The 17,529-nt window shown below is 37.8% G+C and overlaps 1 protein-coding gene across 1 annotated transcript in view; it reads left to right on the top strand.

The window, feature by feature from the left end:
• The first annotated feature begins 3,269 nt into the window (after positions 1–3,269).
• FAM160B1 (family with sequence similarity 160, member B1) overlaps positions 3,270–17,529 on the top strand; it is a 42,489-nt gene continuing 28,229 nt past the window's right edge. Inside the window, exons 1-5 of the mRNA XM_011967566.1 lie at positions 3,270–3,305; positions 8,139–8,217; positions 13,724–13,893; positions 16,011–16,115; positions 16,584–16,706. Coding sequence (XP_011822956.1) covers positions 3,270–3,305; positions 8,139–8,217; positions 13,724–13,893; positions 16,011–16,115; positions 16,584–16,706 — 513 coding nt within the window. The remainder of the gene's footprint in view (positions 3,306–8,138; positions 8,218–13,723; positions 13,894–16,010; positions 16,116–16,583; positions 16,707–17,529) is intronic.

Here is a 17,529-nt window from a genome sequence, read left to right as displayed (position 1 = left end):
GGCCGCCCGACCCCGCTCGGTGGTCGCCTCATTCCTCTGATGGGGACGGGGGTTCGGGGAGCACCTGGCGGGGTCGCAGGGAGCTCCCCCGGGCTCCCTTAACGTTAACCTTCTCCGGAAAAAAGTGGTCAGCGTTGAGCAAGACAAAAGAAACGAGCAAGCACCGCTTGGGCTTGGGTTCTGTTTTGTTTTGGTTTTGGGGGGTAGGGGTGAGAAAGGCATGGTCTCGCTGTGGGGCGACCCTGGCGAGGGAGCCGCCGACCAGCCGGGTTGCTGGCTTTTGCTTGCTTGGGCCAGGAGGCCGAACTCAGCTGAACCTTATGGATTGATCTGAAATAGGGGTTTGGAGGGTCCAATCGAGTTTGCTTTAGACAGCTTCCAAGCTCACCGAGCACAGAGACCATCTGTTTCCTTTCTTCTCTAGTTCTCTTCCTGGACACTCTTCGTTTATCCTGCAATTGTACTCTCCTTTGAGGGTTTTAGACACCAGCATAGAGAGACAGTATTCAAGTATCCTAATAGACTAATACGTGAAAAGAAACTAAAAAGAAAATGTCTTGTCACTGTTCTAGTGAGAGTGCTAGTTGCTTTACTTGTTTACTTTATTCTGGGAGAACTGCCCAAATTGAGAAATGCATTCTGTGCAGAAACAATTACTTTGCTAATTTTTAACATGACTTTCTCTTCCTGTGATCATATTATGCGATAGGGCACTTTAAAATGTACATTTTAAAAAATATCAGATACAACAATTTTTTATGGGCAGGCAAAAATAAAATGGAGTTTTTGCCTTCAGTAATAAAAACAAACTCTAGTACAATTGTTATTTAAGTGATACATGGGAAGTGTTGAAAAATTTAGCTCTAGGACAAGCTCTTGGGCAAATGTATCAAACAAGAAAAGCAGGGTTTTATGAATGTAGAGCAGTATTACACCGAGGGAAATGACAGTTGTAGACTTCAAGACAACTTTTAGTTTTTTCTTGCTTATGCACACTCTAAAGCACTTTTGTTAAAAGAATGTAACTGCAATTTATTAAAACATTTATATTTTGTTTTCTTTAAAAATACCAATAATCATTTAATTTTATTTATTTATTTTTTATTTATTAATTTTTTTGAGACCGAATCTCATTCTGTCACCCAGGTTGGAGTGCAGTGGTGTGATCTCAGGTGACTGCAACCTCCGCCTCCCGCCTCCCGGATTCAAGCGATTCTCCTAGTAGCTGGGATTACAGGCACACACCACACCCGAGGAATTTTTTTTTTTTTTTTTTTTTTTTAGTAGAGATGGGGTTTCACCATGTTAGCCAGGCTGCTCTCGAACTCCTGACCTCAAGTGATCGCCTGCCTTGGCCTCCCAAAGTGCTGGGATTACAGGCGTGTGCCACCGCGATTTAAATGAATAAAATCCAAATCATTTTATTTTAAATTGAATATGTGAAATACTTGGGAATACTTAATGAGATACTTGGGAATCAAAATTTACTACATTACAGTCAGCTGTCTTATCCGTAGACTCTGCACATGTGATTCAACCAAACTCAGGTAAAAAAATATTCGAGGGGGAAAAAAATTCTGCAGAGTTCCAAAAAGCAAAACTTGAATTTGCCACATTCAAGTACTGCCTTGAATCCATGTGAATGAAGTGATGCGTAGGCATTGTATTAGGTATTAGAAGCAATCTAGAGATGATTTAAAGTATACAGGTATGCATAGGTTATATGAAAATATTATGCCATTTTAAAACAGGGACTTGAGCACCCTCAGATTTTAGGGGTGGGAAGAGAGGTCCTGGAACTAGTCCCCCACAGATACCGACTGTATTTATATCCTTTACCCATCAGGCTAGTGTTTACAGAAATAAGTACTTAGAAAAAGAAAGACGGCTTTCTTGCTCTCCTAGTAAAGGCTCATTTTTATCCAAAGGCCTGTGTTTTCTTGTCCTCATTATCTTTTTATAATTGTATATATTAGCATCTGCCAAATTATCTGGCTCCTGCTCTGTAATATCCTTAGCCTACTTTGCTGAGGTTAGTGAGAAAAAGTTAGAGTGGCTTGTATTCACCTAGTCCTGAAATTAATGCATTACATTTAGAAATGTAATGTTTTCATTTCCTTAGACCTAATGTTTTCATTTGTGGCACCACCCATCTTATCTTGATAGGAGGTTAAATCTCATGGAAAATGTTTGGTGTCCTATACTAACCTTTTTTTCCCCCCTTTTAACATTCTCTCTTGGGAATGAACTCATATGCAATGATGAAAAAGCCATCCTTGTGGTATTTGGATAATTTTTTTTTGTAGCCCAAGATTAGTTTCTAGTTATTCAGTTCTGTTTATTAATTTGCTTGATATTTTCCTCTATGAAGCAATCTTACCATTCCTCAGTTCATTTCATTAGCTCTTCTGTGTGTTCCTGTTCATTTGTATGACCAATTAGCATTTCCTGATGCATTATTCCAATTAGCATAATTATCAGGATTATACAGAGACAGAAAATACCTGGATGCTGACGTGACCTTTTTTCATTATTTTGTTGGATCAGTCTGTGGAGTAATGCTTTTCCAACCATTTTGGTATGATTACTTTCCAGGTTTCCTTATTCAATTGGTGAGCCTTCAAATGGGTTTTTAATTTTTAATTAACTATTTACTTATTTTTCAAGACAGGGTCTCTGTCACCCAGGCTAGAGTGCAGTGGCATGATCATGGCTCACTGCAGCCTCGACCGACCTCCAGGACTCTAACAATTCTCCTGTCTCAGTCTCCTGAGTAGCTGGGACTACAGGCCAGCACGACCACACTCAATTTTTAAAAAAATTTTTTGTAGACACTGGGTCTCACAATGTAGACACTGTGCCCAGGTTGGTCTCACATTTTTGGGCTTGAGTGAGCCTCCCACCTCCATCTCCTAAAGTGCCAGGATTATAAGGATGGAGCTATCATACCTGGCCCAAATAGTTTTTTTTAGCGTTGACTGGATTCATTTATCATTTATCATTTTCATATTCATTTATCATTATCATTTATCATATTCATTTAAGTGAGGCTTAAACACAGTGTTTTTCTTATTGTTTAATTAATGGTTTCTCCTCACTCCCTGGTAGCTACTTACAAGGTGAAAACTATGACTAAGATATTTTCCAAAATTAATATTTGAAAATGTGTTATTAAGCTGATAGACTGCATTTTGAGTATGGAAGAGAAGTTCACACCTTCTTGATCAAAAACAAGAACTGTAATGTAACTCCTGCGTCCCTTTTTAGAAATGACGGTCTTCTCTCAGTATAGAAATGATTGGCCAGTAAGAGTCTTATGAAATTAATCTGTCCTGTTAGCCAGTTGCCACATGTCACAAGTCTGAATTCAGGCCTTTCTTGTAGTTAGTTCCAGGGTTAGATTGGATTGTTTTAACACAGCTTCTTCAAAAGATAGATAAAACACTTTCCATTTAATACAATTTGGCATTTGTTGAGAGCCTAGTCCTCACTAGGGAATGTGCCAAGGGCATGTTCCTCTTAAATTCCAACCAGTTCCACCCTTGTGGGCAGATTTATTCCAGAGAGGATAAAGGACAGTGTCAGGGAAGAGTTTTATCATTTTAGCTAATTCCTTTAATGGAAGTCGTCTTTCAGAATGTAAGTGCAATGTTTTCTTTCCAAATTATAGTTAAGAGTTCATGATGATTGTTGAGACTAGCAATTCCTTAAAAATCTCCTGTGCCCTGGAAATTCAAACCACAAATCAAATATATCTCATGTTTTCTTGGCATATTCTTTTCCAACAAGTGATCTCTAGCTTCAGTCCTTCACTCATTCAGCACATGTCTTCTGAGTCACCAGGAAAGCATGGCTCAAAGTGAGGGAAACAAGATGTACTTGGTGTACTTGTGTCCTTGGTACAATGCTTACAGTCTCATTTGGAAAACAAAACAAATATACAAGTTAGATTATAGAATAAGGAATGCCTAAGAATATGTTCTAACTCATAGAGCCAGAAAGAATCAGGTTCCATTCCTGCCTCTATCCCTTCCTTCTGTACTTGGACGAGATAGTTGATACGTATACATTTCCATTTCTTCATTATAAAGGGAAATAATTAAACCTATCATAGAATTGTTGTGAAGATTAAAATGAGATAATGTTCATGAAGTGCTTAGTGCAGTGCCTGGCACATAGGAAGTGCTCAGTAAAAGTCAAACCATTATTGTCATTTGGGTGATTGGTTTAGCCAGTGAACTCTGTAGGAGAAGGGAGCAAGCTTTTAGGATCGGAGTTGTTATAAAAGACTCTGGGAGGAAGTGAGCAAGACTTTGGAGTGGGAGAGAAGATGGGGAAGATCATTAGGAAAGTTGGGGGCAGAAAGAAGCATTTAAAAAATCTGGGAGAGGGGCCAGGCATGGTGGCTCATGCCTGTAATGCCAGCACTTTGGGAGGCAGATCACCTGAGGTCAGGAGTTCGAGACCAGCCTGACCAATATGATGAAACCCCAACTTTACTGAAAATACAAAAATTAGCCAGACGTGGTGGCTTGCACCTGTAATCCCAGCTACTCGGGAGGCAGAGACAGGAGAATTGCTTGAATCCAGGAGGCAGAGGTTGCAGTGAGCCGAGATCATGCCATTGCACTCCAGCCAGGGCAATAAGAGCGAAACTCCATCTCAAAAATAAAATAAAATCTGGGAGTGGAATGTTGATGATACATGAGACACAGTAAAAGCAGAGGTGACTTTTAGAACACTAGTTTTCATTTGAATTATCCATCTAGATAGTTTTGTGTGATGGGTGTATTTGAACACAGTCCAGGCTCCCAGTTAAAGGCAGTATTTCCTTGGTTAAGTCAGTTAACTGATTTTGAGTCTTCAGAGTTTGAGCAAAATAGGTTTATCGTGAGAGTTTAAGACCATACGGTATGTGCAAAATTTGCAGTATTACACCTGGCACATAACTACTCATTAAAAGGCAGTGACTTCTGTGTTATTTATGTATTCACTTAATATATATTATCAAATTCTTAACTCTGTGTCATGCCTGAGTTGGAAACCAGAGATTGAGTGATGAAAAAGATGATACAGTCCCAGCCCTCATAGAGCTGACAATCTAGTGGAAGAGATGGATAATTAAACAATGACAAAAGTGGGATATGGGATGAAAGAGAGCAAGCCATCTGGTAAAGAATATCAAGGCATATATAGGGATTCCATCCTAAGCAGGAAGAGCCTGGCCAGGCTTTGCAGAGAAAGCAAAGTCTGGTTAAGGGTTTCATGTCAATTTGGGGTTGCGATGGTCAATGCATGAATTTTTAAAAATTTAATTATCTGTGCTGTAAAAAAATTGGAATCTCTTGGTACTGATTCACACATCTTTTTTTTTTTTAACTCACAGCATCAATGTTTTTATGCAATAATAAAACAGGTGATTTGCACGTTAGAATTAGTAATGAAAGTGGCAAGTTTACTAGAAAGTTTTACATAAATAAGGAAATTTATTCATGTTTGAACAAGATTGTTACTAATCTAAGTTATTAGCAATTTAGAACTGTTTAGCTCTCTAGTTAAATAGGTTTCTTATTTAAATCTAACTCCTGGAGGGAGGTATTCACAAAGTAACACCATCCTGCTTTGAATTTGACTGTAACCTACAACAAAGGTCCTGACACAAACACAGTAAGACATCTCTGCCTAGTGACCAGAGAATACAGTTTCAATTCTCTTGAAATACAGTTAATTCCCACTCCTGAAATAATCTGGAAAAAAGATATTGTAACTCCTCATATAGCCAGGAGGTTGCCTTGGAAAAATTTAACAAATCGTAACATTGACACTTAAGAAACTAGGTACAGTTCCTGAAACAACAAATTTCGTTTGGGTTTGTCCCACTTGTTAATGCACTTAACTATATAAAGGTAGTCTATAGAAGTCAGGTCCAAAACAAATTAGGAAGAGGTTTTATGTATTTTGAGAACATTCTAAAGTGGCTGATTAAAACTTTTTTTAATCTAAAAATTTCAGGAAGATGATACTGTTTTCCCAAGTTGATACTTTGATTCTTAATTTTCTTCCTCATTTTTTCCCTCCATCTCCCATAAGTTTTTCTTCTCACCATGTTCTCCTTGAAGTTAAAGTACTCCCAAAGATTTTAACTCCATTCTTGCAGTCTTTTTTATTTTTTATTTTTTGAAAATAAAGTGAATATTTTATTCTCTTAACACAGTACTATTTACAGTGGACGATATTGATGATTGTTGAAATATTTTCAGGTCTATTTTATTCCATAAATACATTTCATCTTCTTGATTGAAACACTTAAGATGTTTATGACCAATATTTATAATTTGGACAATAGTTCGGAAATTGTTTCGACAGGGTTGCCAGCTCTGAGGTGGATGCTGAGGACACCAAGAAAACAAAATGGTACCAGTAGAAGTGCAAGAATAACATGACCGCTTTTAGGTCATCTGTTTAGAAGAAGGCTATGAAAATGGACTCTGAAGAAGTAAAGAAACAAAAGAAACAAAACTCCGTAGGCAGAGCAGCCCCAAGAGCTACTAGTTGGCTATTTTTCTAGTTATTTATTGATCATATGCTAAACAAGAGATGGATGATTCATGAATTTTCTGGGGAAAAGCGTGAGCCATTCTCAGCCTTGAGCCTTCCTCCCCTTTTTCAACTATATAGGGTATTTTTCAGACATTGCCATGGCATTTGAAGGCTGTCATGGCACTATTGGGAGTGGCTCTTAGCATGCTAATGCATTACAATTAGTGTGTAATGAGCAGTAAGGACAACTGGAGGTCACTTTTGTGACCATCTTGGTTTTGGTGAGTTTTGGCCAGCTTCTTTACCGAATGCTGTTTATCAGCAGGGTCTTTATGACCTGTATCTTGTGATGTTGGACCTGTGACCTCCAATCTCATCCTGTGACTAAGAATGCCTGACCTCCTGGGAATGCAGCCCAGCAAGTTTTAGCCTCATTTTACCCAGCTCCTGTTCAAGATGGAGTCGCTCTGGTTCAAAGGCCTCTGACAACATTAGGACTAGGGGAGCTCTCACTCTCTTTCACTCTTTAAGGAAAAGAAATGTAGAAAGTGTATGCAAATCTTTTTCTATCCATTTAATGCACATTTGAAATACTTGTAGGTTTGCTATGAGATGACTGAGGGGATATAATTTTGGTCATAAAACTTCTGAAGTAAGTTTTAGAGCTAAAATGTTGAGCATTTTTGACTTTGTGGAATTTAAATTGTTAGTATCTTGTTCATGTAGTTATTTTGCTAAAAATATGCACTGCCTATTCCAAGCTTAAAAAAGAAAAGATTAACATCTGTATGTCACTGAATGTAGGGTACAGTTTTAATCTGATTACGAAGTTGACTTTGGTACATGTTTTAGTAGTGATGACGTGTAACTAATTACGTAGCAGCTTTTTACTGTTGTGCATTTCAAAGTCCTAGGTACAAAGATTCCTGGCTATCAGTAATTTCGTTTTACTGATATGTCAGTATTAGAATATTGGGCATTTTCATTTAATTTTTCATTTAACATACCTTTGAAACCTCCTTTTTTTTTGAGGTGGAGTCTTGTTCTGTCACCCAGGCTGGAATGCAGTGGCGCAATCTTGGCTCATTGCAACCTCCACTCCACCTCCCAGGTTCAGGGGATTCTCCTGTCTCAGCCTTCCCAGTAGCTGGGACTACAGATGCATGGCACCACGCCTGGCTAATTGTTGTATTTTTAGTAGAGACAGGGTTTCACCATGTTGCCAGGCTGGCCTTGAACTCCTGACCTCAAGTGATTCACCTACCTCGGCCTCCCAGAGTTTTGGGATTACAGGTGTGAGCCACTGCCCCCAGCCTGAAACCTACTTTTAAACAAGTGTCAGGGGAGGGTAAAAAAAAGCCCAATACTGTAGTTTAATAATAATGTTGATAATTATGTTTTTCCTCTTTCTTGATAACTCATTTTTACTTTCTTGGATTCGACTTATTTTGTTTCTGTTTGATATCTGACATATAAAAACAAAGTTCACCCCTTATTTTTATGCTACCATTGCATCATAATACATAAATATAGAGTCGTAAGTTATGGGAAAGTTTCAATGCCGTTTTCTTAATTGTTGTGGTCTTTTGTTTGCGTAGCTTGCACCTTCTCTTCCTTTACAAGAAGATTTTGTTTATCACTGGAAGGCAATTACCCATTACTACATAGAGACTTCAGGTAAGGAACAATGCTGATATTAACTGAAAATTTGTGAAAGTTAAACAGAAAATTTGTAAAATATTAAAATATTTTTAAATAAGTCTTCAAATTTATTTTATATCTAAGTTTATAGACATCTTTAATTTGTTTTTAAGATTCAGTCACTCATTTAAAAATGTATCTGTTGAGCACCTACTACTATGTGTCAGGCATCGTTGAGGCACTGAGGGATAGAACAGTCAAACAGGCAACACTGCTGTCCTCACAGAGCTTATGTATTGATTGGGAGGAGGCAGACATTATATAGACAAATACATATAGTGTGTCAGATGATAAGCGTCAAGGGCAAATGAAGCAGGCTAAAGGGTTATAGGGGTACGTTTGGGTGGTGGGAGTGGACAGTTGGCTATTTTAGGTTAGAGAAAGCCTCATTGCCCAATATGACTTGTGAGCTGAAATCTAAAGGAGAAAGGAACTGAGCCTGCTAGATATCTGGGGGAAGGGTGTCTCGGGAATGACACCTAATTCACAAACCCTCAGGCCAGAGCATATGGCATACTTGGCATATCCCAGGAACTTTAAGGAAGCCGGTGTGGATAGAGCAAACTGAAGGAGGAAAGTGGCAGGAGATGAAAGAAGACAGAGGTGGGGGTTTGGAGGCTTGTCGCATATTCCCCCAGGGCCTTGTGAGCCACTGTAAGGGTTTGACTTTTACTGTGAGAACTCTTGGAGGGTTTTGAGTAGAGCTGAAATGTAATCTGTTTGATTACCTTGACTTCTGTGAAAAAACTTAGATTGACAGGATTCAGGGATGAAGCTGGTAAAACAGGGTACTGTCACAGCAGTCTCAACGAGAGACAATAATGGCTTAGCCCAGGGTGGAGGTGCTAAGGAGATTGCATTCTGGATACATTTTAAAGGAAGATTTGTTGATGGATTGGATATTGGGGATAAGGGAATAAGAGTCAAAGATAACTCCAAAGTTTTGGGCTTAAGAAGCTAGAAAAGTAGAGTGCCACTTACTGAGAACAGGGAGACTGTAGGAGGAGCAGGTTTGTGAGCACATTTTGTATGTGTTGAGTGTGAGACACCCATCATACGTCTGCTTGGATACGTCAGGTAGACAACTGGCAACAGGAATCTGGACTTAAGACATGAAATTGAGAGTTATTAACATGTAAGTAGGACTTCAAGCCCTGTGACTGGATGAGATTATCTAGGGAGGAAAGATAGATGGAGGAGAGAAGGCGTCCAAAAATGAACTCTTGGACCCAGTGTTTAGAGGTTGGGAAGATGAGAACAGTAGTGAAGGAAGCTGCTTTTGCCGGTACGGAAGAAGACAGCCAATAGCAAATGGTGTCCTCAGCAGCCTAGAAGAGGAAGGAAGGATTAATTGTGTCAAATGATGCTGATGTCAGGTTAATGAAGACTAAGAATGGATCATTGGATTTAGCTACAAGAAGCACATTAGTTTTCTTGATAAGAGCCACTTTAATGGCAGGGAGGAGAGAGAAGGCCTGATTGGAGTAGGTTTAAGAGAAAATGGGTGGAACTGGCTGGGCGCGATGGCTCACGCCTGTAATCACAACACTTTGGGAGGCCGAGATGGGCGGATTGCTTGAGGCCAAGAGTTCAAGACCAGCCTGGCCAAGATGGTAGAACCCCGACTCTACAAAAAAATACAAAAATTAGCCAGGCATGGTGGTGCACACCTGTAATCCCAGCTACTCGGGAGGCTGAGGCAGGAGAATTGCTTGAACTCAGGAGGTGGAGGTTGCAGTGAGTGGAGATGGCACCACTGCACTTTAGCCTGGGTGACAGAGGAAGACTGGCTCAAAAAAAAGAGAAAATGGGTGGAAAAGATGTATAGACAATGTGTGTAGACTGCTCTCATGGGGCATATTAGTGTAAATGGGGCTGAGAAGGAGATACGGCAGCAGGAAAGGGTTTTTAAATTCTTTAAAAAGACATAAGATATTGCAGTTTTATTTGATGGGAGCAATCTAGTAGAGAAAAGGGTAGATACAAGAGTAAGATGAGAGCATTTCTTTTTCTTTTCTTTTTTTTTGTTTTTTGTTTGTTTTTGTTTTTTGTTTTGTTTTGTTTTTTGAGACAGACTTACTCTGGCTCCATCTTGCCTCACAACAACCTCTACTTCCCAGGTTCAAGCGATTCTTGTGACTCAGCCTCCCAAGAGCTGGGATTACAGGTGCCCACCACCACACCTGGCTAATTTTTGTATTTTTATATAGAGACAGGGTTTCGCCATGTTGGCCAGACTGGTCTCAAACTCCTGACCTCAGGTGATACACCTGCCTTGGCCTCCCAGAGTACTGGGATTGCAGGCATGAGCCACCATATCCAGCCAGATGAGATCATTTCTGTGCAATATCCTTAAGTAGGCAAGGGAGGAAGGGATCTTGTGTAAAAGTAGACGCTTGGCCTTAAATAGGCGTGAGTACAGTTCATCCATCAAAATAAGGTAGAAAGCAGAACAAGGGTATAAATGCAGGAAACAGGTAGATATGGTGTACAGAGTCTTTGGAAGTTATCTTCTGGTTGCATCTGTTTTAGATGCAAGTAATAGGAAGTAATTAGGAAGGATGAAAATAGGAAGGATGTTCTCAGTAAATAGGAAGGATGGACAGTGAATATGGGGAATGAGAATAGATTAGGTCAAGGGTTGCCAAACTATTCCATAAAAGGCCAGATAGGCTTTGTGGGCCATACAGTCTCTGTTGCAGTTCTTAAGCTCTGCTGTTAAAGAATGAGCCTTCGGGCCAGGCACGGTGGCTCACGCCTGTAATCCCAGCACTTTGGGAGGCCGAGGCAAGCGGATCACAAGGTCAGGAGATCGAGACCATCCTGGCCAACATGGTGAAACCCCATATCTACTAAAAATACAAAAATTAGCTAGGCGTGGTGGCATGCACCTGTAGTCCCAGCTACTCTGGAGGCTGAGGCAGGAGAATCGCTTGAACCCAGGAGGTGGAGGCTGCAGTGAGCCGAGATCACGTCACTGCTCTCCAGCTTGATGACAGAGTGAGACTGTCTCAAAAGAAAAAAAAGAAAAAAGGAGCTTTCCTTTGTTCCAATGCACCTTTATGTACAAAAACTGATGGCAGGGCTGGATTTGGCCCATAGACCAAAATTTGGCGACAGAATGAAATAGGGACATTGCTACCTAGCACTACAGGATCCCCTGAGGAGTATACAGGTAAACACTGGTGGATATGCAGATTGGATGCATGTCATCTAACTAAAAGGAAACATGAGAAAATGAGAATAGTTCATTTGGCAAGCTGACAGGATTATACGTGATTTGTTAAAAGAAAAAAAATCCTTTATATTTGTGCAGCAAGTAAAAATCAGACAAAAAAATATACATATGTAATTTCTAACTTCATTTAGATGTTTGGCCAGCAGATCTACAGAAATGTTTCTTGAGAGGAGCTGCCTTTTCAAAGGACTGCTCTTAGCCCTTATAATTTTTTTCCTGCTTCCATGGCTTTGAGAAAATACATAAGTTCTTGCTTTAAAAGATTTTTTGCAATCTAGTAGCAGAAATAAGTATGTACATTGCAATAAAATATGGAACAAATAACATTTCAGGTGGAAAAAAGCATATGCAAAGGCACAATGCCATTTATAGTTCAGGAATGATGAGAATCGGTGGCTGAAACTAGATCTGATCTTATAGGGAGCTAAGATTTTAATCCTGTCAAGTTCAATTTACAATTAATTTAGTTCTCAATTTAAAAAGTATTTTTGGTCATTTTTTTGCCATAAGTAATTGCAATTAAACCGTGCTTGAACATTCATTCTTTCCTGGAGTGTTTGTGTATATAAAGGCTACAATTATGGGGAAAACACATTTTTGAAAAATAAATTATAAGTAAACTTATAAATCATCCTTTACTAGCGCTAGGCTACTCATTTTAGAATATGAAATGAGACGTAACATTTCTTGAATTCTTACTCTGTGCTAAGGACTGGGCTTTATTATTTCATTGAAATCATATAATAGTACTCACTAGTGTTTATTAGTTCCATTTTATAGGTGTTGGTGACTGATGCTTACATAAGTTGCACCAGTTCATCCACCTGAAAGTGACAGAGCCAAGATTTGAATCCAAGTTGTCCAACTCCAGGACCCATTCTTCTAACAACTGTCCCATACCATATCAAACTTGATACATATGTCCTCCTGAAAACAAAGGTGACCCTTCTCTATCCATTGTTTTCTCCATAAGGCTTAGCTATGGTTTTCTCTCTGTGCTAGTATACAGACAAAGCAACATATCAGTACATAGCATACCAGAATTGTGGTGTTCAAACTATAGAAGTACAAAGTAAATGAAAATAGAGACATAAGTAAAGAATTTGGCATTTCCTAATGTATTTTGTATTTAAATGTTCTATAAAACTTCACATTTTTAAGAGTAGTTTAACCTCAGTATAATAAGGATAGGTTGATAAAACCATGTGATGTTTGAGTCTAACTGTGATTTGTTAAAAAATAGCACTAAATTTTTATTTTTTTATAAGAAATCAGTAATATTTAATAAAAATTCTCCAGAGAAGCAACTTTGAAAAACAGATTTTGGAAAACAGTCATCTGTTAATGAGAGATGTCCATAATTTTAATAGTGGGTTTTCCTTTTGCCTTCTCATTTTAACAGAAGAAAATGAATTAGGGGCATTGACAGGCTTCCCAATCCTACAAAGTAATGTAGTAGCAATACAAAACAGAATCCGTCTTCTTCATATATCCCAGGTTATTTGCCTTAATGTTCAAGGCCAACCTATTTCTATTTAAAGAAACTTAAAGTTCAGATCTTCTGAACTGGCTAAGTGAAAAAAATATTTTAATTACAAGTACACATAGAACATTTTGATATGACGTGTATTTTTCCTGGTCATGTTCCCATTTTCCCATATAAATAACTCTTATTTCTAAATTACTATGGATAGATGAATGTTAGCTTACGGAATATATTTCAGATTTTTTTTTTTTTTGAGATGGAGTCTCACTCTATCACCCAGGCTGGAGTGCAATGGTACGATCTCTGCTCACTGCAACCTCCGCCTCCCTGTTTCAAGCGATTCTCCTGCCTCAGCCTCCTGAGTAGCCGGAATCACAGGTGCCCGCCACCACGCCTGGCTAAATTTTTTGTGTTTTTAGTAGAGACAAGGTTTCACTGTGTTGGCCAGGCTGGTCTTGGATTCCTGACCTCAGGTGATCCACCTGCCTCGGCCTCCCAAAGTGCTAGAATTACAGGCGTGAACCACCGTGCCTGGCCATATTTCAGAATATTGATTCAGTTTTGGGGTAAGAATATGACAAAATGCATCATCTAAATTCTAGCAGAGATAATCATACTATGTTTATAAACCTCACTTAAATGTGTAGTTCAGATTTTTCTCAGTTTGAATAGGAAAAGGGAAAGACAGAGAGTATTTTAGGTGCAAATATGCAGTTTAAAAATGTTTAAATATTTGATGAGTGTTTTTTGTTGTTTAGATGATAAAGCCCCAGTGACCGATACAAATATTCCATCGCATCTGGAACAGATGTTAGATATACTGGTTCAAGAAGAAAATGAACGGGAATCTGGAGAGACGGGGCCATGTATGGAATATTTGCTCCATCACAAAATCTTGGAAACATTATACACCTTGGGGAAAGCTGATGTAAGTTCCTAATCCACACCATGTTTTTGGGCGTGTAGTACATGCCTTAATGTCTTATGAATAAAGAAACTGCCAAATACTTGATTTAAAAGGCGCGTATTGAAAATGGCAGGATTCAAGTTAAGACTGTGGAAAAAAGAAAATTATGTAGCCTATACACATATGTCCATAGAGATAGAAAGATTCCAAACACTCTAGACAACAACTAGTACTTGGCTGCTTAGAATTCCAATATAAACATTTATGAAAATAAACTCAAGTACATGAGCTCAGAATAAAAAAAGAGAGAAGGAAGTCAGTTAAAATAGGATTGAAAAAATAGGAATTATTTGTCATAGTCCTGGAAGGGAATGTCACTGATTATTTTGACACTAACTAAACTGTTGAGTGGAGCCAATTTATATTTTTTAGGTCTGATGAATATTGAAAAATCTTTACAAAGCTGAAATTATGATATCAATAATATTTTATATCGCAAAGCCTTCAAATTAGTTATAGAGACAAGTTTTCCAGCCGTGTGGCCGAGTGAGGGAACGGAAGAGCCTTGAGTTCAGATTAGGAGGCCAGGCTTCCAGTCCTGACTTCATTATTCACACACTGTGACCATCATAAGTCTCTTTGGTTAATCTTCCGCCTCTTTAAAATCCAAAAAGTGATTGTTGAGGGGCCTCCCCAGCCCTAAAAGTCTATTGTTCTGTGAATTTCTATGATATATGTGAAAAAAAATTAGGTTAAAACAAAAGAAACCTACAGACACACTTTCATGACAAAGAGAGTTATGAATAGTAGCATACAAGACAATTTCCTTTTGTCTGTAATACTCTACTTTTAAGTTAAATTCACTCAATTTATGTTTTCTAGGCAACACACCTGCTGCCTAATATTCTGGAACTCATTCTCCTTCTCCTTCTTTTTCCTGTCCTTTGGAGAGAAGGATTGTTAATAAATTGATTAACTGATTTTTGAGCAAAAGTTAGTAATTGTACTTTAGTAAATTTATTTTAATACAGGTGGTTGTAAATATAATTTAGTGGTTTATCTAAATAATGTAAAGTATTTGCTTGCTTAAAAATATTGTGCATGAGATTATAGTTTATACTATTCCAGATAGCATGTCTATGATGATGCTTTGGAAATACTCATTTGGTAACTGTATTTGAAATGTGAAGCAGTATAAGCAGCTTAATTAAGGAACATAAGCTTGTTAATTCATACTCTCTTAATCTGCAGTGTGAGTGATCATTGGGTTTACCTATTTTTCAGCAAATACTTAAAACAACTGGCATGTTATAAAAACTAATTTATTAAACATTCTTTGCCTATTATAATGTAAATAATTTGGTTGATTTATATTATGATTATAATAGGCAAAGAATACTTACAATTGACCCTTGAACAACATGGGTTTGAACTTGTAGGTCCACATATAGGCAGATTTTTTTTCAACCAAACATGGATGGAAAATACAGTATTTCCAGGATGCAAAACCTGCCTATGCAGAGGGCTGAATTTTCACATATGTGGGTTCCACGGGGCTGACTATCGGAACTGAGTAAGTGCAGATTTGGATATAACCGTGTATACTGAGGAACGGCTCTAATTTAAAATGATGTTAGGATAAAATCACAACCGTTTACACCACAGGTTTCCTTTTATTTACATGTGTGTTAGGAGGCTTTATTTACTCCTACATATATATGATGGAAAGTTGTTGATGACCTGTCTGTCATTAGTCTAAATAACAAGATTTTGCCTTTGTTCTGGCAGGGAGTTAACTATTACAGTTTCGTGTTACCCCAGCATTTAGAATATAAACAGGTTGACATTGACTGCACCAAACTCTAATCTCAACAACAGATTATCACCATGCTGTTTGTAACTACATGAGCCTATGGTCTCACATGCTATATTATGGTCTCAGATATATAATATTATTTCTGGAATACCCATCATTAATATTTGATTGAAAATTTTATTCTGACAGTTATTAACTGGCCAGTTGCATTATCTTTTCAAGGTGGACTACATTCATATACACTGCCTCTCTGATTTTTGCAGCTTTTCAGTTTGCATTGTCTGATCTTTTCCTGTTGGCTTTCCTTTTTTCCTCTACCCAGTGTCCTCCGGGAATGAAACAGCAGGTTTTGATTTTCTATACAAAACTTCTGGGAAGAATCCGGCAGCCACTACTTCCACACATTAACGTGCACAGGCCGGTGCAGGTATGTTGTTCCCCTTACATAAAATTATTTGGTTTGATTTCTTTTAATGTTGAAATAATTTTATATATATTTTTCTGAGAGTAAAAATAATGAAATTATTCCAAAATTAACATGCAAATTAGCAAATACTTGAGCTTTCTTTATGCATCACATTAAGTGTACTTACAGTCTTTCTAATTCTCTTTTAAAATTTTATACATGAATTTCCCTTGGATTTTACTTCTGTGACATCTAAAGGAGAATTTATTATATAACTCGTTAATTATTTACAGTAATGACCTTGAAAAATTTACCACTAATAAGTTTATTTTTATATAGATAATTATAAATATCATTAGTGTTCTGATTAATGCAGGGTATTTGCATCATATGAAAATTTTAAATATCCTTAAGGTAAATGAATGATTATTTTACAAATTTGTAAAAAGTAACCTAAGTTTAAAAAGTTAAAAACAATTGTTTTCACAGAAATTAATTAGACTCTGTGGTGAAGTCCTAGCAACACCAACAGAAAATGAAGAGATTCAGTTTCTTTGCATTGTGTGTGCGAAGCTGAAACAGGACCCCTACCTGGTTAACTTTTTCCTAGAGGTATGATACACTTCTTATCAACCTTCAAACTATAGTTACATTAAGATCATTATGAAAATTGAATTCTGTGAATAATATTAGAAGGAGCTCTATTTTGCGGATTATTAGCTTGTTTTACTTCCCAGAATTATTTTTCCTTTAAGATCACTATTTTATTCTCCTGGGAAAAAAAGAATTTCAAAGAATGCAGTTGAGCCAGAGATACGAGGTGGTGCAGGGACTGGACAGATACAAAGTCATGGCTTAAAAGAGGTCAACTTGAAGATTGAATCAGAGATAGACAAGTTGCAGAAGTTGATATGCTATCATATTTTCAGCCAAGCTTGCCCTAGTATGTAGCATGGGAAATCTGGCCTGGGATAAGGATGGCATGTGCAGATTTGGACGAGATGGAAAAAAGCACGAGTTATCTCTCCAACCTCATAGCAGTTGGGATTGCTGTAGTATTTCGTACTGTTTTGATAGCCATAATCACCAAATCATAGTTTATTTAAATTAAGTGATATTTTGGATTTCACTTCCAGATTTAAAGTAAAAAATATATTTTTGTACTTTTTGCTTTCATTCACTTTTTTTTTTCAGCAGTGAAGTCATTTTGGAATATTTTAGAAAAAATGATTATGTTGTTTTTGTCTTTTTACCTTTTTGTTTGTAATTTTTTTTTTTTTTTTTTTTTTTTTTTAGGCTGAGTCTTGTTTTGCAACCCAGGCTGGATGCAGTGGTGCGATCGTGGCTTACTGCAGCCTTAACCTTACTGGTTCAAGTGATCCTCCCACCTCAGCCTGCCAAGTAGCTGGGACTACGGGTGCGCACCACCACACCT

The sequence above is a fragment of the Mandrillus leucophaeus genome, unplaced genomic scaffold, assembly GCF_000951045.1.
Source record: "Mandrillus leucophaeus isolate KB7577 unplaced genomic scaffold, Mleu.le_1.0 Scaffold80, whole genome shotgun sequence".
In the NCBI taxonomy this organism is placed as follows: domain Eukaryota; kingdom Metazoa; phylum Chordata; class Mammalia; order Primates; family Cercopithecidae; genus Mandrillus; species Mandrillus leucophaeus.
This window is presented reverse-complemented; position numbering and strand designations above follow the sequence as displayed.